Here is a 22,758-nt window from a genome sequence, read left to right as displayed (position 1 = left end):
TTTTTTTTTTTTTTTTTTTTTTTTTTTTTTACAGGTAGACATGATCACCTGTGTGAAGAGAGGGATATTTTCTAACCATGCATGTTATAATCATAAAAAAAGATCGTTAAACTGGGGCATTAAGTTGTCTAATTGGGACATGTTCTCTTCGGCAAGTTAAAAAAAATTCTCTTAGCAACACACCCACAGCCCTACAGGACCTGAGAACTCTTCCTGGCCAGTCCCCTCATTTGAAAGACGAAGATGCCAGGGTTGGGGATTTGTCTGAGCTTCCACCACTAACTGCTGAGAGCTGCAGTACAGAACCCAAACTTCCTGAACCTCTTAGAGTCAGAGTAGATGGTGGAACCAGAGCGGGCTCTGGAGTCAGAGGGGGTGGGTTCCAATCCCAACTCGGCCACTCACTCCCTAAGTGATCTTAGACAAGTTGCTCAACTTTCCCGAGCTTCAGTTTTCTTATCTGCACTATGGAAACAGTGACAGCCCCCTCGCAGGATGGCCGTGAAGGTCACCACGATCACACATGTGAAGCACCTACTCCTCCCTTGCCCCTCCCTGGTACACTACGTCTCCACGGGCCTCGCGCTTTTCTCTACACCCCTCCAGGGTTACTGAGAGGATGATCTGAAGGCAAAGAAGTAACAGAGGCAATGGCGTTCTATATGCAACACGTTCCTTATTATGAGAAAGCCATTACTAAGAACTTATGTGTCTTACAATGAGTGTAGTATTACTCTTAGAATTAAGAAAACCATTAAAGCTATATATATTTTGGAAAAAATCATTGAGAACTTAATTGCATGTGGGCCTAAATAAACAGAAAGAAATAGATGTCTTCTCTGTCCACTGAACGTTATTAACATAAAGGGTTATCAGGACAGTAATAACCGAATAAAATCTCTTAACCCTGTTCCTTGAATTTAGCAATAGAAACTATATAGAGCTGATACGCGAGCGGCTTCTCGCAGGAACTGTGATACGTCTCCAGCAGCCCTGCTAAAATATGAACCCACCAACCAAAGAAGACACAAACCAGACACCCATGTTGTACAGAATAGGGCTTTGAGGTTTGTTTTGTGGTGTTTCTTAAATAAAAAAGCCAGCTGGTATTTGTAATGAGGTGGATGGACCTAGAGTCTGTCATACAGAGTGAAGTAAGTCAGAAAGAGAAAGACAAATACCGTATGCTAACACATATATATGGAATTTAAGAAAAAAATATGTCATGAAGAACCTAGGGGTAAGACGGGAATAAAGACACAGACCTACTAGAGAATGGACTTGAGGATATGGGGAGGGGGAAGGGTAAGCTGTGACAAAGCGAGAGAGTGGCATGGACATATATACACTACCAAACGTAAAATAGATAGCTAGTGGGAAGCAGCCTCATAGCACAGGGAGATCAGCTCGGTGCTTTGTGACCACCTAGAGGGGTGGGATAGGGAGGGTGGGAGGGAGGGAGACGCAAGAGGGAAGAGATATGGGGATATATGTATATGTATAACTGATTCACTTTGTTATAAAGCAGAAACTAACACACCATTGTAAAGCAATTATACTCCAATAAAGATGTTAAAAAAAAAAAAAAGCCAGCTGGAAGAATGGACCTTCTCATATGGTAACCAAGGAGATTAAGAAACAAGTCCACTAATTTTTTTACTTGTGTTTTAGCCTCAGATTTGCTATGGTAGAAATCTTTGCCTGGCTAAGTGACTTTCTACAGTGTTCTACTTATCAACCACCAAGGAAAGATAGGATTACCTTTCACTGCCACCAGAGAAGGGCGCAGTGGAGCAAGACTTCATTTTAGCCCCTGACCGTCCCGTTGTTGCTGATACCACGGTTGAGGAGCAGTGATGAGAGGAAGGAGTGGGGCTGCGGTGCTGAGGATGGGGACGCTGTACACATCTGATTTTCCCATCATATTTCGCCAGGGCCTAACATCTAATGATTTTATATGATCCTTATCTTTCCTAAGACTCCTGTGCAGAGGAAAATCAGTTAACTAATCTCTCTATCACACGGAGTCAACTTCCTCATTCAAACTAATGAAGAGGAGAAAGAACCCAAGAAAAGAGTGGTAACCGAGAAAATTGCACTGGACTTTTTTTTTTTTTTTTGCGGTGCGCAGGCCTCTCACTGTTGTGGCCTCTCCCGTTGCGGAGCACAGGCTCCGGACGCGCAGGCTCCGCGGCCATGGCTCACGGGCCCAGCCGCTCCGCGGCATGTGGGATCCTCCCGGACCGGGGCACGAACCGGTGTCCCCTGCATCGGCAGGCGGACTCTCAACCACTGCGCCACCAGGGAAGCCCTGCACTGGACTTTGAAAAGCCTATCTGCCACTTTTTCTCCTGAGAGATAACAGAACACGAGCTCTGGAGTCCAAGCGGCTGAGGCGTCTGCAGATCTATAACACCAGGCAGTAAGATCACCTGCTTCAAAACCCATCAAAGAATTATATAATAAATAACGTGACTTCCCCTAAGCAGACTTTCATCTGATAGAGAATGTGAGCTTATCAGTAGGCTGAACACTCTGGCACCCCTTTTTCAGCATAAATCTATGAAACTCTGGTTTACCAATCTAGATCTCTGTTGAGTTTGGGTAGTGCCAGTCCCTTCAGGCTTAACCAGCTCTGAGTGAGTTGACGAAATTGAGTACCTAGACCTTTCACTCTAAGGACAGAGCCCACCAAATGCACAAGGCAGGCCTGCCTGGGGAGCAAGCTGGCCTGGCTCCTGACTGGAACTGACAGTGCCTCCCACGGCATAGACTGCACTGCACACAGTATAGGCTGTGCTGCATACAATATAGGTTATAAACAGTTCACGCATCCTTCCCTGTTATGGCCTGACTTCTTGATTAGTGCAAACCCAGAGAGACTTTGTTGAAAGTAGCTGACCTAGTTTGTAGTCACGACACATGCCCCAGCGTCTAAATCTGTACTCATGCGGTACCAGAACTGCCTCCTCACTCACTCTTCCCTCCTTTGCAAAAATGCCCTCTGGTCTAGAGTTCAGTGAAGCTCTGGACATGGGGGCGAGAGCGACAGTGAAACAATAAGGAAGGACACAATTGTTCATTGTTCCAAAGGTTACGGCAAGAAATATGAAGAAAAACACAATACAGAATGTGGGCAGTTAATCATTTTTAGTCAGGTACCTAGGAAGGAATACTTAGAGGTTTTTAATATAATTAAGATAGCTTTTAATAGGCGGAAGCAGAAACAAACTAAATGGATTCTTGTTGAATAGCAAGAACTAATGTCCTATCTGCACACACTATCCCTCACAGCTTGGAACAGCTTAGGGCTTTGGAATGTGGCTGAAAAATAACCAGAACTAATGGCAAATTGCTGTAACTTCATCACTCCACAACCTTATCCCTCAAAGCCCAGATAATATGCACATCCTTAAAATCATCCCCAAAGCCAATCATCTTGGCTTTGGCACCCTTTGAGAATGAGTTTGATTTCTGCAGCAGCCCTGCCTCAAAACTCATTCATGATGATGTGTAAAACACACCCTGCCTGGAACACACAGAGGCTTTCAAAGATGTTTCTCTAGTTATATAATATGAGCTTTGAAAATGAGGACCCACACCATTTATACAGCAACTAATCAGCCCAGCCAAAGAAAGCAGAGCAGACACTTGGGAACTTACTTTGGGACCGCAGCCCAAGTCTTTTTTAACCGATAGATGGAATTGGACTGCAGTGCTGAAACGATGGCCCTCAAGGAGGAGAAATTCTTCAGGATTCTACATTCCTGTAGGGAGAGTGATTAAAACATACAAGGCATTTAAGTATCAATAAAACAGTGAGTTGGTGGTTTCCTGTTTTAGAGGTATCACAGCTGCCATGAACTCTTACCACTAACTAGGCGGCTGTATAAATATTGAACATCAAAAAGTGGCTCCTTTGCTCCCACCCCAGTCACTGAAACACTTTACAGATTTTGGCCCTGAACACTTGTTTTTCTCTCTTTAATATATTTTCTGTGTTGTTGTTACAGTTTTATAGTTTCCAGCTTTCCCAGTAAAAACACGAGTGGAGGTGAGTCTACAGAGCTTTGCTAGAGAAAGCAAACTTTCTTCTGAAGAAAGCACACATATGCCCTAAAAATACACATGAAAGATGACTGTATCCTTCAGACCCACAAAGTGAACCGGGCAGCAGCTGCTTCGAGGTCAGATGCTATCAAACATCTCATGACCAACCCTTGTCCAGAGAGGGGTATATAACTTGGCAATAAGAACTCACCACAAGTTGAACTTTGGCTTTTATGTTCTTAGCCAAGAGGGAATATTTTTATACACATCCATTCGGTTTCAAATCGGCTTGTGCCGCAATCATAAACATTCAGAAACACCTTGGTACTTACAATGGTTCCAAAATAACTTGGGCTTTTAAAATAAAATTCCCTTTGGCAGCGTTTTAAAACAAAACAGAAGGAGAACAGGAAACATTCTGGATGTCATTTTCTGGGGAAGGAGAAAGACTGCCTGATCCTGAAACTTCAGCTACCATTCAGAGTCTGTAGCATCAGCAGGCAGCGACCCTGAAGCCAAAGCCCTGCTGAGTGAACGGCAGGGGACAGCAAAACAGTCAGGGAGAGGGTCCCATTTGCGGCCAGAATGGGGAAGGTGGCAGCCTCGAGAGAGTGGACTGTGCCTTATGCCCAAGGAGGTGCTCCGTGTGCAGGCATATGGGGGAGTGTACTACATCCACTGTTGACTATCGAGTGCACTGTGTGAGCATGGGCTTGGCTTCGTGCAGAACATCTGGGACACGAGGTCCCAGAGTGGTTGGGCATAAATGCACGTCGCTTGAAAGATCACTTCATGAAATCACGCGAGTCCTGACTGTGAAGGAAAAGTGGCATTCTCTAACTTGGCGCACCCAAATCTGGCTACTTAAAATTACTACGCCAAACAAACCCCACAACATTTTCTTAGAGTAAATGCCAAAGTTCTTTACAAAAGTCATGCCCACTCTTTTTAAATGCCTCAATGCTTTCCCTTTATTTAAAAAGAAAGAGAGAGAAAGCTAAGGAGAGAGAGAAAGCTCGCGCTCTGAATTACAGTCAGTCTGGAAACCAAGCCCATGACAGCATGGTTCAACAAAGGTTCAGAATCCAAAAGTTATGTTCTAAAAATCAGGAAACTTGCAATAAATAAAGGAACTCAGGCCCAGATATTTCATGCAAATTGTGATAAACATATGGAACACATTATTCAGAAAGAGGCTTAAGCTAAGGGTTTAAAGGAGTACAAGGGGCATCTGGCCCCATTTCTAGAAAAGGAATGATCTTTGAGGAGAGGTGATACAAAAGTAAAAACGTAGCAGTAAGGCCAGTCCAAGAAAATACAGTCATGTTAGGTCAGAAATATTTTCTGCATGTAAAATTATCATTTTTTCAAACATCCTCTCAATAGAAAATGACTGTGATTAATGCAGGAAAAGTAAAATAAATCTTGGCTGGAAACCACCTGTGAGTCTTGTTATTTTATTAAGTTACCTACACAATTTCAAGGGACACAGCATGCTCCACACTGGGAAACTGCATCACCAAGAGTTAAGGACCCTTGGCTTTTAAGCACGTGCTATGGGATTTGGAATATACCTCAAATTATACAACTTGTATTTCTTATTATCACATAAACACACGATTGATATTTATATGTCATTGTTTGAGTCACCCTGTCACATATACAGATGCTACACGCTTGCTACAGATTTTCTAAGCAGTTGAATAGATTAAAGGCAGACAGACTATTTTCTTTTGAGACACGTAGATGACTATAAATGATATGGCGTTTGTGGCCAAAACATATTTTTTCTTATCAGTCTAAGAAGACAGAGAAATTCCATGCTCTATCAGAACTTCTTTTGTAGCTCTTACTTGTTGATAAATAACCTCAATTCAGAATAGGAGAAGTCAAACTTGCATTAAGGTATTTTTTTGTCTTTTCCATATAGTATTTTTCCATGTACTAAAAAGTCTGTGGTATTAGACCACCTACAGACTCAAAATAAAGCAAATTCTCTGGCACAATTATGGCTCTGCTATTTAATCAAAGACCACAAAAGAGAATGTGGAAAAAAAAAAAAGAGCGAAAATGTGTAAGTTTAAGCCTTATGCCCACAGATAGGGGCTTAATGAGAAAAATATATGATGGGGTAGAAAACAAAATGTGTTTTGGTTAGGACTGACCCATATAGCCCAGAACAGAGTATATTTACATAATAATTATTTGTCAAAATTCTTGTTAATTACATAGCTCTTGCTGATGTAATTTCTTCTGCTGAGAATAAAAAAACTTCCCAAATCTTCAAATACCCAAAATCCTATCAGTTATTCAAAGCTAAATTCAAATGTCATCCTACCCATGAAACCTTCCTGGATCACCCCAGTCAGAAGTGATTTCTCGCTCCTCCACTTTTGCAGCACTTACGTCATACGGCCCTACTCCTCTTCAGCCCAGGCTGAGATAATTCCACTATATCTTAGCTTCCTTGTTTGACTATAGGCTCCTGGAGGATCAAATTAATTGTGTTTAGCTTATCTATGTCCACAAAGGACATAAAATTGTAGCTCTGAAGCATTTAGGGGCTCATGAAATATGTGGTGACTGACTGAATACTGTTCACCTTTCCTCACGCATGAAATAAGATGCTGATAAATGAAGGTCAAGGCCATATGGCATGGAAGCAGTTGATCCGATAGACTGGACTGACACCCAGCAGGATGTAATTCAGGCCTAGGAATAGACTCTGTCCCTCCAACTTCAGATATAAAGCTCTCAGGAAAGACCTTGATTAATGTGAAATCTGTATATTTCAGTCTTTCAGAAAAGAGATTCGAGATCCTAAGAAGGTATTGGCTCTTCAAGTCTGCAGAAAATAGAATGCTCCCAGGTACTGGAAGGGTGGGAGATAATCCTTCCGCATTGTCAGAGCAGTCCATTTGACACTGAGGCCACCACTTGATATTTACTGAACACGGCGCAGAACCAACACTCAGGCTGTGAAAAAGCAGACATTCCATCGCACCTGGAAGGGGCCCGTGAGCAAGGGATGAAGTTTTTTAAAGAGGAAAAATAAATAAACTCCCACGTTAAGAAAGGCAACTTTTTTCTTACTTTAGAAGGACAACAAAAACTATACTAAAATAGTATAAAACTATACTAAAAACTATACTAAAAATAAATGGTTCTGAAGAACCTAGGGGCAGGACAGGAATAAAGACGCAGACGTAGAGAATGGACTTGAGGACATGGGGAGGGGGAAGGGTAAGCTGGGACTAAAGGAGAGAGTGGCATGGACTTATTATATACACTACCAAACGTAAAATAGATAGCTCGTGGGAAGCAGCTGCATAGCACAGGGAGATCAACTCTTAAATGCCTCAATGCTTTCCCTTTATTTAAAAAGAAAGAGAGAGAAAGCTAAGGAGAGAGAGAAAGCTCGCGCTCTGAATTACAGTCAGTCTGGAAACCAAGCCCATGACAGCATGGTTCAACAAAGGTTCAGAATCCAAAAGTTATGTTCTAAAAATCAGGAAACTTGCAATAAATAAAGGAACTCAGGCCCAGATATTTCATGCAAATTGTGATAAACATATGGAACACATTATTCAGAAAGAGGCTTAAGCTAAGGGTTTAAAGGAGTACAAGGGGCATCTGGCCCCATTTCTAGAAAAGGAATGATCTTTGAGGAGAGGTGATACAAAAGTAAAAACGTAGCAGTAAGGCCAGTCCAAGAAAATACAGTCATGTTAGGTCAGAAATATTTTCTGCATGTAAAATTATCATTTTTTCAAACATCCTCTCAATAGAAAATGACTGTGATTAATGCAGGAAAAGTAAAATAAATCTTGGCTGGAAACCACCTGTGAGTCTTGTTATTTTATTAAGTTACCTACACAATTTCAAGGGACACAGCATGCTCCACACTGGGAAACTGCATCACCAAGAGTTAAGGACCCTTGGCTTTTAAGCACGTGCTATGGGATTTGGAATATACCTCAAATTATACAACTTGTATTTCTTATTATCACATAAACACACGATTGATATTTATATGTCATTGTTTGAGTCACCCTGTCACATATACAGATGCTACACGCTTGCTACAGATTTTCTAAGCAGTTGAATAGATTAAAGGCAGACAGACTATTTTCTTTTGAGACACGTAGATGACTATAAATGATATGGCGTTTGTGGCCAAAACATATTTTTTCTTATCAGTCTAAGAAGACAGAGAAATTCCATGCTCTATCAGAACTTCTTTTGTAGCTCTTACTTGTTGATAAATAACCTCAATTCAGAATAGGAGAAGTCAAACTTGCATTAAGGTATTTTTTTGTCTTTTCCATATAGTATTTTTCCATGTACTAAAAAGTCTGTGGTATTAGACCACCTACAGACTCAAAATAAAGCAAATTCTCTGGCACAATTATGGCTCTGCTATTTAATCAAAGACCACAAAAGAGAATGTGGAAAAAAAAAAAAGAGCGAAAATGTGTAAGTTTAAGCCTTATGCCCACAGATAGGGGCTTAATGAGAAAAATATATGATGGGGTAGAAAACAAAATGTGTTTTGGTTAGGACTGACCCATATAGCCCAGAACAGAGTATATTTACATAATAATTATTTGTCAAAATTCTTGTTAATTACATAGCTCTTGCTGATGTAATTTCTTCTGCTGAGAATAAAAAAACTTCCCAAATCTTCAAATACCCAAAATCCTATCAGTTATTCAAAGCTAAATTCAAATGTCATCCTACCCATGAAACCTTCCTGGATCACCCCAGTCAGAAGTGATTTCTCGCTCCTCCACTTTTGCAGCACTTACGTCATACGGCCCTACTCCTCTTCAGCCCAGGCTGAGATAATTCCACTATATCTTAGCTTCCTTGTTTGACTATAGGCTCCTGGAGGATCAAATTAATTGTGTTTAGCTTATCTATGTCCACAAAGGACATAAAATTGTAGCTCTGAAGCATTTAGGGGCTCATGAAATATGTGGTGACTGACTGAATACTGTTCACCTTTCCTCACGCATGAAATAAGATGCTGATAAATGAAGGTCAAGGCCATATGGCATGGAAGCAGTTGATCCGATAGACTGGACTGACACCCAGCAGGATGTAATTCAGGCCTAGGAATAGACTCTGTCCCTCCAACTTCAGATATAAAGCTCTCAGGAAAGACCTTGATTAATGTGAAATCTGTATATTTCAGTCTTTCAGAAAAGAGATTCGAGATCCTAAGAAGGTATTGGCTCTTCAAGTCTGCAGAAAATAGAATGCTCCCAGGTACTGGAAGGGTGGGAGATAATCCTTCCGCATTGTCAGAGCAGTCCATTTGACACTGAGGCCACCACTTGATATTTACTGAACACGGCGCAGAACCAACACTCAGGCTGTGAAAAAGCAGACATTCCATCGCACCTGGAAGGGGCCCGTGAGCAAGGGATGAAGTTTTTTAAAGAGGAAAAATAAATAAACTCCCACGTTAAGAAAGGCAACTTTTTTCTTACTTTAGAAGGACAACAAAAACTATACTAAAATAGTATAAAACTATACTAAAAACTATACTAAAAATAAATGGTTCTGAAGAACCTAGGGGCAGGACAGGAATAAAGACGCAGACGTAGAGAATGGACTTGAGGACATGGGGAGGGGGAAGGGTAAGCTGGGACTAAAGGAGAGAGTGGCATGGACTTATTATATACACTACCAAACGTAAAATAGATAGCTCGTGGGAAGCAGCTGCATAGCACAGGGAGATCAACTCCAGCACAGGGAGATCAGCTTGGTGCTTTGTGACCACCTAGAGGGGTGGGATAGGGAGGGTGGGAGGGGGATGCAAGAGGGAGGGGATATGGGGGTATATGTATACGTATAGCTGATTCACTTTGTTATAAAGCAGAAACTAACAAACCATTGTAAAGCAATTATATTCCAATAAAGATGTTAAAAAAAAAAAAACCCAATGGGCCCTCACATATGGTCTTTTGACTGCTTTTCAACCAAATGGAAACATCAGAGTGATGGCATAATCTCCCATATCTACTAAACCCAAAGGATGTTTTTAAAAAGACAATTACATGAGCGATGTTAATCCACTTCTCGATGATTTTGGCTCTCTGCTGAGTTTTGAGTTCTTTGCCCCCCAGAATGGTGCTGACAACGCATTTGGTGAGGGTATTAAACTGAGAGATGGTAGCACGGATCGTAGGAGCCAAGTGTTTGTTTTCCTTCTTGTCCCTTCGAGACCAAATGCAGCCCAGGCAGTGGTGAGGCACTACTTTCTTGAATAGTTGCTAGAATAAAAGAGGAATTGACTTTAAGGACAACACACACATTTCATACGGCAAAGCATGTCATCTGTATGTTGGTACTTTGTGAATGGACAAATAACCCTTTTCTACTTGATTTGCCTCATGGTGTTCATTTCAATAGAAAAAAGTAAATAATTAATACATTAACCGATCAGAAAAGCCCACATGTTCCTTCTAAATCTGCTCAACTGAACAAATGGAACACGATGACCAAAAGAAAATTTAAATGTCCAAAAACGTTTTGACTTTTCTGTCTTGGAAGGAAAGCCAGATAAAAATCTGTACTACTAATCAAAAAGAAGTGGTTATGATTATTTTGACCTCAAAATCACATCCATGGTACGTCCTGGACACTCATGATCATGGACTGTGTATAACGCATATGAATGACCACCTGAAAAGTGATTCACAGAAGTACAGGACCTGTGACACTCATCAATGTCACTATTCTATTTCCCATTATTTAAAATGAAGAAACTAAGAAACATACAAAAGGAAAAACTATTCAACATCACACAGTAAAAGGAAGAAAGAGGGATTTAAAGCCTGGTTTCCAGGTCTTTGCCTAAAAGTCATAGCCAATGAAGTCTTCCACCTTTCTCTTCTGCTATCAGTGTGTGAAACAACAACAAATTTGTTGAACAAATCTGATTCTCATCTGTACAACAATTTCAATACAAGATGTGCGAAGGCTTGTGTAAAACAGAGAACACCAGGATTTACTTTATATAGACTATCTGATTTACTTCTGAGAATCTATTTGCATGTTAACTAGATGGAAACTCTATGCTGCTTCCTCTAAAGTGCTAAGTGTGGAAGAGCTAAAAACCACTGTGATCATTGATAACAGCCCTTTTTTCTTTAACCAGCTAGCACTGAGCTATGAAACGTGGCTGATGAAACCAAATATGCACAGCTAACAAAAATATCCAAACTTCAAAAGACCAGGAAGCACATGTGGAAATGAGCTGCCAGATATAGTCACATGTGGATTCAGTGAATTTATTTTATCCTAACTTATACTTTGACCCCTTTACAATCCTCCAAATAAACAGTTTGGATCTTGAAATATTCATGAGTCTAAAGAGAGAGAAATACCCATGGAACAGGATAGATTTTTGTTTCCCTAGAATTAGAATTCTTATTTCCCTTTGGGTATTGAGTGCCAAGTAAAAAGCACCTTCTCCCAGAATTGTAAGAAGAGCTTAGGCCTGAATTATTCAGATGATGGATTCAAATCACATCTTCACTCTGCATTTACAGGCACAGCCTCTCTCAGGGATTTGGAAAGACTTAAATCACGTGACCCGGGGCCACCAGTACTGTCACTCCCCACATTCTAAGTAGAAGCACATCGGAGGCACAAAGAGAAGACGTACTGCATCCATGTAGGTCAGCTGCTCGGCCACGAGATCTTCGGAGAAGCATGTGAACTCTGCAGACCCGCCACCCTCCAGTTCCTCTTCCTCTTCCAGGCTGAAGGAGATGGTGTTGGGAAACCCATCTGTTCACAGGTGGAAAAAAATTAGTAATTTGGTGCTGCTGTATACAACCTTGTTTACAGAGTCCAGCTGGACTTCTTTAATTTAGGAAGAAAAGAGCTGCTTCTTTAGAAAACCCAGAGGGAGAGAACAGCAAGGACAATAAACCTGAGTGAAATGGAGGTTTTCCCAGTCTCTGCTTGTTCCTAGATGCATTATTAAGTTCAGAGGCCTCATGTTGTCACGTGGACAAACCACTGGTTCCTCGGCCAAGGACATAGCCAGGTTAGGCAAAGTCTAGAGAAACAAAGCTGGGCTACATTCAGGGGGTCACCCTCATTTGGGGGCTCCCTCAAACCCTCTGATCCGCTCAAGCACTGATCCAACTACTTCCTAAACCCCAACTATGCAGTCCTTAATTACTGGACCATCTGTAATCAGAAGCCTGGAAGGAATGGACATGAAGGCAGGCCAGGCTCTGGGGAGTAGAACAGGCCATTCTGGTGTCAGAAATGCTGATGAAGTCCCCAGAATTCTCAAGAAGTACTTAGAATCCTCAAAATGTTAGGATTAGCTTTCAACTTCCACCTAAAATTAAGTATGCATGAGACTACTACAAGCAACTCTATGCCAGTAAAATGGACAACCTGGAAGAAATGGACAAATTCTTAGAAAGGTATAACCTTCCAAGACTGAACCTGGAAGAAATAGAAAACATGAACAGACCAATCACAAGTAATGAAATTGAAACTGTGATTAAAAATCTTCCAACAAACAAAAGTCCAGGACCAGACGGCTTCACAGGTGAATTCTATCAAACATTTAGAGAAGAGCTAACACCCATCCTTCTCAAACTCTTCCAAAAAATTGCAGAGGAAGGAACACTCCCAAACTCATTCTATGAGGCCACCATCACCCTGATACCAAAACCAGACAATGATACTACAAGAAAAGAAAATTAGAGACCAATATCACTGATGAATACAGATGCAAAAATCCTCAACAAAATACTAGCAAACAGAATCCAACAACCCATTAAAAGGATCATATACCATGATCAAGTGGGATTTATCCCAGTGATGCAAGGATTCTTCAGTATATGCAAATCAATCAACGTGATACACCATATTAACAAATTGAAGAATAAAAACCATATGATCATCTCAATAGATGCAGAAAAAGCTTCTGACAAAATTCAACACCCATTTATGATAAAAACTCTCCAGAAAGTGGGCATAGAGGGAACCTACCTCAAACCCTGCAGAAAGTAGGTGTAGAGGGAACTTTCCTCAATATAATAAAGGCCGTATATGACAAGCCCACAGCCAACATCATCCTCAATGGCGAAAAACTGAAAGCATTTCCACTAAGGTCAGGAACAAGACAAGGTTGCCCACTCTCACCACTCTTATTCAACATAGTTTTGGAAGTTTTAGCCACAGCAATCAGAGAAGAAAAGGAAATAAAAGGAATCCAAATCGGAAAAGAAGAAGTAAAACTGTCACTGTTTGCAGATGACATGATACTATACATAGCGAATCCTAAAGATGCCACCAGAAAACTACTAGAGCTCATCAATGAATATGGTAAAGTTGCAGGATACAAAACTAATGCACAGAAATCTCTTGCATTCCTATACACTAATGATGAAAAATCTGAAAGAGAAATTAAGGAAACACTCCCATTTACCACTGCAACAAAAAGAATAAAATACCTAGGAATAAACCTACCTAGGGTGACAAAAGACCTGTATGCAGAAAACTAAAAGACACTGATGAAAGAAATTAAAGATGATACCAACAGATGGAGAGATATACCATGTTCTTGGATTGGAAGAATCAATATTGTGAAAATGAGTATACTACCCAAAGCCATCTACAGATTCAATGCAATCCCTATCAAACTACCAATGGCATTTTTTACAGAACTAGAACAAAAACTCTTAAAATATGTATGGAGATACAAAAGGCCCTGAATAGGCAAAGCAGTCTTGAGGGAACAAAACAGGGCTGGAGGAATCAGACTCCCTGACTTCAGACTATACTACAAAGTTACAGTAATCAAGACAATATGGTACTGGCACAAAAACAGAAATACAGATCAATGGAACAAGATAGAAAGCCCAGAGATAAATCCATGCACCTATGGTCAACTAATCTATGACAAAGGAGGCAAGGAAATCCAATGGAGAAAAGACAGTCTCTTCAATAAGTGGTGCTGGGAAAACTGGATAGCAACATGTAAAAGAATGAAATCAGAACACTCCCTAACACCATACACAAAAATAAACTCAAAATGGATTCGAGACCTAAATGTAAGGCCGGACACTATAAACCTCTTAGAGGAAAACATAGGAAGAACACTCTTTGACATAAATCACAGCAAGATCTTTTTTGATCCATCTCCTAGAGTAATGGAAATAAAAACAAAAATAAGCAAATGGGACCTAATGAAACGTAAAAGCTTTTGCACAGCAAAGGAATCTGTAAACAAGACGAAAAGACAACCCTCAGAATTTGCAAACAAATAAATGGACAAAGGATTAAACTCCAAAATACATAAACAGCTCATGCAGCTCAATATTAAAGAAACAAACAACCCAGTCAAAAAATGGGCAGAAGACCTAAATAGACATTTCTCTAAAGAAGACATACAGATGGCCAAGAGGCACATGAAAAGCTGCTCAACATCACTAATTATTAGAGAAATGCAAATCAGAACTACAATGAGGTATCACCTCACACTGGTTAGAATGGGCATCATCAGAAAATCTGCAAAGAACAAATGCTGGAGAGGGTGTGGAGAAAAGGGAACCCTCCTGCACTGTTGGTGGGAATGTAAATGGATACAGTCACTATGGAGAACAGTATGGAGGTTCCTTAAAAAACCAAAAATAGAATTACCGTATGACCCAGCAATCCCACTACTGGGCATATACCCAGAGAAAACCATAATTCAAAATGACACATGCACCCCAATGTTCATTGCAGCACTATTTACAATAGCCAGGTCTTGGTAGCAACCTAAATGCCCAGTGACAGACAAATGGATAAAGAAGATGTGGTACATATATACAATGGAATATTACTCAGCCATAAAAAGGAATGAAATTGGGTCATTTGTAGAGACATGGATGGATCTACAGACTGTCATACAGAATGACGTAAGTCAGAAAGAGAAAAACAAATATCGTATATTAACGCATGTATGTGGAACCTAGAAAAATGGTACAGATGAACCGGTTCGCAGGGCAGAAATGGAGACACAGATGTAGGGAACAAACGTATGGACACCAAGGGGGGAAAGTGGCGGGGGTGGTGGTGGTGGTGTGATGAATTGGGAGATTGGGATTGACATGTATACACTGATGTGCATAAAATGGATGACTAATAAGAAAAAAAAAGTATGCATGAAGCAGAATAGCCTTAAGCTAAATTCACCTGAGCCTTAATAGAGATAAGATCATCGAGTAGCAAATTAATCAGATACAGACTGAAGAAGTAGGAAAAAATAAATTTTTTCTACCTAGGACTCCAAATCAAAAGCGTAAGTGCTCAGCATATGGAACAGGACCTCCAGTCTCCATTGTGAAAGACTGTGGACCTGGAAGACGTTTACCTTGCGTCCCTAGCCTCTCTTCCGGGGAAACCTTCCCCAGTTCCTGGGTTGTTCCCCAACCTCATCCCCCTTCACACTCCTCGCTCTTCTGCCTTTCAAATCCATTCTCAAGAAGAAAAATCTAGCTGCATTCAGTTATATCTTAGCAGACAGTTAAATCAGGGTGTTACTACTCCCCCAGAATGTTTACATTGTAAGCCTTTGCAGAATAAAAGACTTTTAGGCAGCTTGGATCAAGTTGGGGTGGCCTTTTCTTAGTTTCTGAGGGGAAAAGGGGCGCTGAGTGGACCCTACATCACCTCCCCTGTCAGAGCACCACGTGGGTATCTGCCAACTTTGGTGACAGGTATGTGATTTAAGACTGGCCGCCTAACCCTGGAGTTGAAGGTACTGATGTGAACGGGGTTGGTTACAACCAGGTAAGGAAGGAGGGGATCTCTGCCTGCCTCTGGAGTCTGAGACACAAACAAGCATGAGCTAAAGAAAGCTAAAACCCCATGATTTCACCACTTTTCCTCCACACAATTCTGGTCCTCTCTCACTGGGTGGAGGAATAAGATATTTGAAATCCCAAAGGTTCAGAATGGGCCTCTCAACCCTCTTGCTAACCACTGTGCATAAATCTGTCCCAGTCGCTCTGCAATGCAGAGGCTTGCCCACTTCAGCCAAGGAGTATATGTGCTAAGGGCTTGATCTCATTCACCCCACACTCCATAGCAGCCTGATATGTGCCTTGGATCAACGCTGCTCTATCTGAAGATTACATGGTCCTTTCTCTCTGGGGTCTAGTCCATGCTTCCACTGTTTCTGCTTCTGATTCTCTTCCAGTGGTAAGTAGGTAAAAACTTGAAGCAAGATTTCACTTTTGGAAAACATGTAGGAGAGCTTGTTTGCTTTTGCCGGCATGAAACTGGGTACAATAAGCACATGGGAACCAAGCTCCTAAAACTCTTTTTCGGTAATGATTCCTGTACTTAATAAACAGAGAGTTTAGAGAGTTCTTGATTAAAAATTTCCAAACACAGAAAAAATTCACTTCTGGGATGGCCTAAAAGCTTTACCAAAGTCAGGCCATCTCGTTCTCCCCTGCCTCAGCCTGCCAAACGAGCTGGCCTTCCAGTCCCGGTTGGAAACAATGAACCACTGGTCCCACCGGTTCCCCAATTAGGCCGGAAGCCAGGGGCAGCTCCCGTGGGGACAGCTGGGCTCTAATGGTGTATCCACTCCAGCACGAAGACAGGAGGGGAGGCCCTGAAGGGAGCTGAGGTCCGGCAGCTGGAGGAGTGCCCCTGGTATTCAAACATTCCCAGCAAATGAAGTCATCTGAGATACCGAGTACTTGGCAGTCAGCTTTTAATGATGCAATTGCATTTTCCCCTCTCTGGTCCCCCACACATAAAAAATTCAACAGGTCCTGTTTGGAATTTACGGTTATTTTCTTTGGCGCTGATGCAGCTTCCCTTATCGGTGTTGAGGAACCATTTCCTTTCCCTCACTGAGGAAATCAGGCGTCACTTCAGGGAAGTGCCTGTCAGAAGCTCCAAGTGGGTCAGCTGCCATGGCAACCATCCCCCAGCAGCCAGTGAGGGGATAAAACGTCACACTGAAAGACCGCCCTAGCCTCTTTCTGACTTTCTTCAAAGCCTGATGGTTCCAAGCCGCCCATGACCTGCAGTGGTGGCCCTTCCTCTGTCCTTGAAAATAGGCAGTCAATTCCTCAGATAGGAAAAAACAGCCACAGAAACTTCCTTTGGATGAGGCCAACAGAGATGCGAAATGATGGTAATCTGCCCCAGTAGGGGACAGATTACAGGGATGCTTTCCGGCTGAAGGAGAAACATCTTTTCTGAGCTTTTCAAGCTTTTGTGAGGACAGGAGCAGAACTGGATTTAATTCCTCGCCTGCTGAATGGGGGTGGTGGTTTGTGATGCGTTTTCATTTGCTAGAAGGAGGAACCAATTAGGCAGATAATGAAGAGCAAATTCAAGTTCAGCATGGTGTGGTGGTGACAAGGAAAGGTAAAAGACCATCAAGGAGATCGTCCTCTTTATGGTATTAAAGGAAACCCTGAGAAATCACTTCACCTCTGAGCCACTGTTTCCTCACGTATAAAATGAGGGAGTTGGACTAGGTGATCTTGAATATCCCCTTCTCTGCCCTAAAATGCTATATAGGTTCTGTAATTAGTACTTCAATAACCTTGAGAATTTTACCACAGCCCCCAATCCCCCAGCAGCCTGTCCTGAGGGAAACCAAGGCCTCCTATTCAACAAGTACAGGGAGAACATTTCCTCACTGTGGAGGTTTTTGCAGGCTCAGAATCTAGCTTCCTCCCTGGAATCAAACAAGTAAGTACTCACTGTCAGTTTCTACTTCTTGCTTGTGAAACTGCTCAAGAAGATTCTGTGCTCTTCTCTCTGGGTCAGAGCCTGGCATCATCTGCTTGAGATAATCCAGCAGTTTCTGTAAGCAAGGGAAGTGAGGGGGCTCTCGGAAGTCCTCTGCACACTGGTCAAGCCAGGCCCTCAGGATGGAGGCGATTGCACTGAGAAAGAGAAACAGAAAGTCACTGCACTCAGCTGGCTCTGGAGACTCAAAACCAGCCCTGGACACCAGAGCCTGTCCGCCATGCCTCTCAGGAAAACTTCCCGGCAATGTCAGTGAAGTTAAAGCATCTGAAAATAGCCTGACTACCTTTTACTATTTTAAGTGGTGGTTGGGGAGCTGGGGAAAGACTGGTAAGTTAAAAAAAAAAAAAAAAAAAAAAAAAAAAAAAAAAAACAGGACCATAAACTTTGGAAAAACCCACACAGGGCAAAAAAAAGGACGCGGAAGAGAAATTTAGTGAGTCCTGAAGCAACTTCAAAGTAACCTGTATACAACAAGATTATGTGTTTCCAATTCTGGATTCACTCAAGTCAGAGACCACAAAATCTACTGTAATAACATTTTAGGAAATAACAGACAGTAGGCCAGAACTTTGATGGACGGAAGGGCCTAGGTTTAGGAAAGATAATGTGTAAGTTTAATTTTACAAAGATCACCAGGGTTTCAGCATAGCACCAAAAATGTCCTCACAAAATTATCCTTTCGCTTTTCAGATTACCAGAGGACAATGTGTTTCAAGTGGGAGAAACAGTATGAGTAGAAAGTTAGGTTTTGAAAAGTAAAGGAGAAAAACTTGATAAGCAAAGCCATTCATTGAGAGGGCGACTTCTTCTGATGGCGCAGCTGAGTCCACCTTGGGTGAAACAGGACCAGAGCACAAAAAGAGACCGGGTCATCATGGGGGCACAGTTCCCTCCTTTCATGTTACTAATAACACGAGCTTTTTCTCTTTAAGGTAGGTGCAGCCCCTCACTCAATGGAAGAGGCAAGCAGCTGACAAAAAGGACAACTTTTGAGTGTTATTGTCCTACGCTTCATATTCAAAGAAGGCTTTACAGCCACTCCTGAGTCGGGCATGTGCTGGGCTGTGTCCCATGCACACGGTACTTTGCCTCACTAATGACCAGCCAGCCCCAGGAACAAGGTGCATCCATTGATGATGGCCGGAGAAGATGACAGGGACTATAAATTAATCGAAGCATGTTTTATCGACAGAGCTGGGACACTTTGTTTTAGCGAAAGACCTAATTAAAATTTTTCAGCTGAAAAAAAAAGTCTAGCAGATTTTAAAATTACCATCTGATTAGACTTCAAACAAATTGTTCGCTTAGTTAACGAACTGTAAAGAAACGAAAAGATATAATGATGCATATATATGAAACCGCTGCCTGGACTTTCATAGGTGTGTCTAAACTTCACAGGTCTCAAGTTCATAGCAGAGAGCTAGACTGTGATCAAGGCAGAAATGCAACTAAAGCCAATCTAACGCTGAACTTTTGAAACTGATGTACGAACACAGAAGGCAAAGAAATTAACTGTTTTCACTGCTGTGGAGATCACTGTTTCACCAATATGGACATGAAGACATTTGGAACGATAATATTCACATAGCTACAGCAGAAATAGATGACATAAAACCATTAATTAAGGTTGGCATTTAAAACCATAGAAATAATTCAGTATTTTCTAAATCTTCAGTGCAGATTCAAAAAAGAGAGAAACAAAAGTTTCATTCCCTCACAGAAAGCTAGAAGAAATTAATCTGGGCTCTGGGATTAATTGAAAGAATGAGCAAAATGAACTTCTAGTCAGTGAACCTTCAATATTCGGGTCACTTGTCACATCATCTGTTATGTATGAATGTTTATGGCCCCCCAAATTCATATGGTGAAGGCCTAACTCCCCCTGAAATGATGGACTTCAATTATTTTGAGAGCCCACACACGGCACTCATTATTTCTCCTTTCTTCACCAAAACCAAATATCATGAACTGAACAAGATAATGATGAGGCGGCATCCTAATATTTCATTTTTATAAGGAAGATGACTTTTTCTGTGAATAATTTCCCTTCTTTGCTGACGAGCATTGAGTCCAGAACTGGGGTAGGCACATAGGTGGGGTGATAGCATAGAACTCAGGAAAACCTGACGTTTGCATACATTACGGTGACTCTTACAGAACAGTTTTGCACTTCTCAAAAGAAGGGTGATTTCATTTAATTAGTACTATCACTCACTTAATATTTTTTAATATTTCAATGAGGGAATACTCTTGCGATGACAGTGATTAAAAGACAGATATGGAGCGATGATAATTCACATCACTAAATTAAAAATCTAAAAGAGGGCTTCCCTGGTGGTGCAGTGGTTGAGAGTCCGCCTGCTGATGCAGGGGACATGGGTTCGTGCCCCGGTCCGGGAAGATCCCACATGCCGCGGAGCAGCTGGGCCCGTAAGCCATGGCCGCTGAGCCTGCGCGTCCGGAGCCTGTGCTCCGCAACGGGAGAAGCCACAGTGGTGAGAGGCCCGCGTACAGCAAAAAAAAAAAAAAAAAAAAAAAAAGAGCATCCAACCAACAATGAGACCAGCAACTCAATGCCCCTGATAACACCTCAAAAGTTCACAACCTAAAAAAAACCCAGGTAGAAATCCAAAATTATAGTAAAAGACAGATGTTAAAAGATATCAATATGTCATTTACTCATTTACCCCCCATAATTGTTAGTTTTAAAATTACAAAACAATTTATTGAAAAAAGTAAATATTACAAATATGCAAATATCTATAAATTAAAATAACAAAATATCTACCCCCCTTCATTCTAATCTTATTACCATGACCTTGTGTGAACAGTTTGGAGTATATCCTTCTAGACTTTTCTATGGATATGTTTACATATTTAAGTAGATGTAATATGTATAAACCATGGATCTTTTTCCCCCATGAATAGTATGTCATAGACACCTCTCCATCCACGCCAGGACCTCTAGCTCTCACTGTTTCTCAGGGTTACATAGTATCCATTGCACGCACACGCCATAATTAATATAGGTATTCTACCAGTGCACAGGTAGTTAAGTTATTGTTAGGTTCTCACACTTACAACTACAAAATGAATATCCTTGTTTACATCTCTGCGTACTTGTATATTTCTATGGGGCACGTTGTATAGGACTTCCTTCCATGGAAAGTTGCAGCCTTGGAAGGTCCAGGGGAATTCTGAAGGGGGACCTTAATCCATACTGGACTCACCTTTAGGTGCACATTTTGTCCTCCTCAGACTAGTATTTTCTACTAGCGTTGCTAATCTACTCATTTTACTCTTTGTAACACTGCCCTTCCCACAGCTTAGCGCAAGAAGGCTTTGAAAAGTCACTACAAACCCAGACATTGAATTAAAAAGCATTTTCAGACAAAAGAGAAATGAAGGCAGAGGAGGAAGAATAAAGAGAAGGAAAAGACATATACAGACAGCACAATACAACACGAGGCAGACCCCTGCCCTCTTATTAGCAGAGTTTTATCAGCATCCCAGGGAGGCAGGCTTTCTGGAAAGGCCTGGACATGTGCCCAAAGCTCAGAGCAGCTTTATGTTTGCCAGTCATGGGAAGAAACTTTCTGTTCTTGATAGGCTAAGAAGCAGATAAAATGTGAAACTTGAAATTTCAAAAGGGAAAGCAACATCACAAAATCATGACAGAGACAACAGGATTACTGGCCAGTGACTTTTCCATCTTACCTTTCCTGGCCCCACTCCTAAGATCTAAGGTACATCCTAACCAGAATTGGTTAGTTGGAAGGTGTAAAGAACCTTAATAACGAAGGGAAGCCCTCGTTAAAAGTCACAAACTTACAGGAAAGATGTGACTGTTAAACTAGAGAAGCTACTTGGCTCTATGCACAGAACAAGAAATGAGGTTCCAGAGGAAAACTGGTTCCCATCCTCACTGTGCCACCTGTGAACGACGGGAGTGGGACTGATCACTTAGCTCCACCGACCCTTATCTGGAGAAGAGACATAATAATACCTGCCTTCATCTACCTGACACTGATCAATTGAATTTCAAATGACATAATGTCAATAAGGATATTGAGGTATCTGGAGAGAAACATAACTGTTAGCAGTCTTAAGACTACTTGCCGTAAGTCACAAAAGGAAGGGATTAAAAAAGGTACGGCTCAGTGAACATCAATCAGCACTCATGGAAAGAACTCAAGGAAACTGCCACATAAAACAGAGTGATACAGAATACAAACCATGCTCCTGCAACACTTGTGGCTCCAGGCCTGCTGGAGGAAGGCAAACACTGTGAACAAATACCACCCCCCACACATACACACACCACACGCTCACACACACCACACAGACACTCACACCACACACTCACACCACGCCACACACACACACACACCACACACACACACACCACACACACCACACACATACCCCACACACACACACACCAGACACACACCACACCACACACACACCACACACACACCACACACACCACACACACACACCACACACACACACATCACACTACACACACACCACACACACACCACACACCACACACACACCACACACACACCACACACACAAATATCACACACCACACACATACACACGCACACCACACACCACATATACACCACACACACACACGCCACACACACAAACCACACACACACCACACATACACTCACACACATACACACACACACCACATACCCTCACACACGCACACCACACACACAGCACACACACTCACACACACACACACACACACCCCTGAGTCAGCCCCCACAGGACAGACCAATTCAGGAACATCAGAGTGTAACAGGGGGACTTCCCTGGTGGCGCAGTGGTTAGGAATTCACCTGCCAATGCAGGGGACATGGGTTCGAGCCCTGGTCC

The 22,758-nt window shown here is 41.8% G+C and overlaps 1 protein-coding gene across 4 annotated transcripts in view; it reads right to left on the bottom strand.

The window, feature by feature from the left end:
• Positions 1-22,758, bottom strand: part of RGL1 (ral guanine nucleotide dissociation stimulator like 1) — a 292,140-nt gene that overhangs the window by 37,996 nt on the left and 231,386 nt on the right. For all 4 annotated transcript variants that reach the window (XM_007450147.1, XM_007450149.1, XM_007450148.1 and 1 more), the window contains 4 exons: positions 17,809-17,993; positions 11,729-11,853; positions 10,116-10,331; positions 3,664-3,767 (listed from right to left, as the gene is read on the bottom strand). In XM_007450147.1, the coding sequence (XP_007450209.1) occupies positions 3,664-3,767; positions 10,116-10,331; positions 11,729-11,853; positions 17,809-17,993 (630 nt within the window). The remainder of the gene's footprint in view (positions 1-3,663; positions 3,768-10,115; positions 10,332-11,728; positions 11,854-17,808; positions 17,994-22,758) is intronic.

Source organism: Lipotes vexillifer, unplaced genomic scaffold (genome assembly GCF_000442215.2).
Source record: "Lipotes vexillifer unplaced genomic scaffold, Lipotes_vexillifer_v1.1 scaffold97, whole genome shotgun sequence".
NCBI classification, from domain to species: domain Eukaryota; kingdom Metazoa; phylum Chordata; class Mammalia; order Artiodactyla; family Lipotidae; genus Lipotes; species Lipotes vexillifer.
This window is presented reverse-complemented; position numbering and strand designations above follow the sequence as displayed.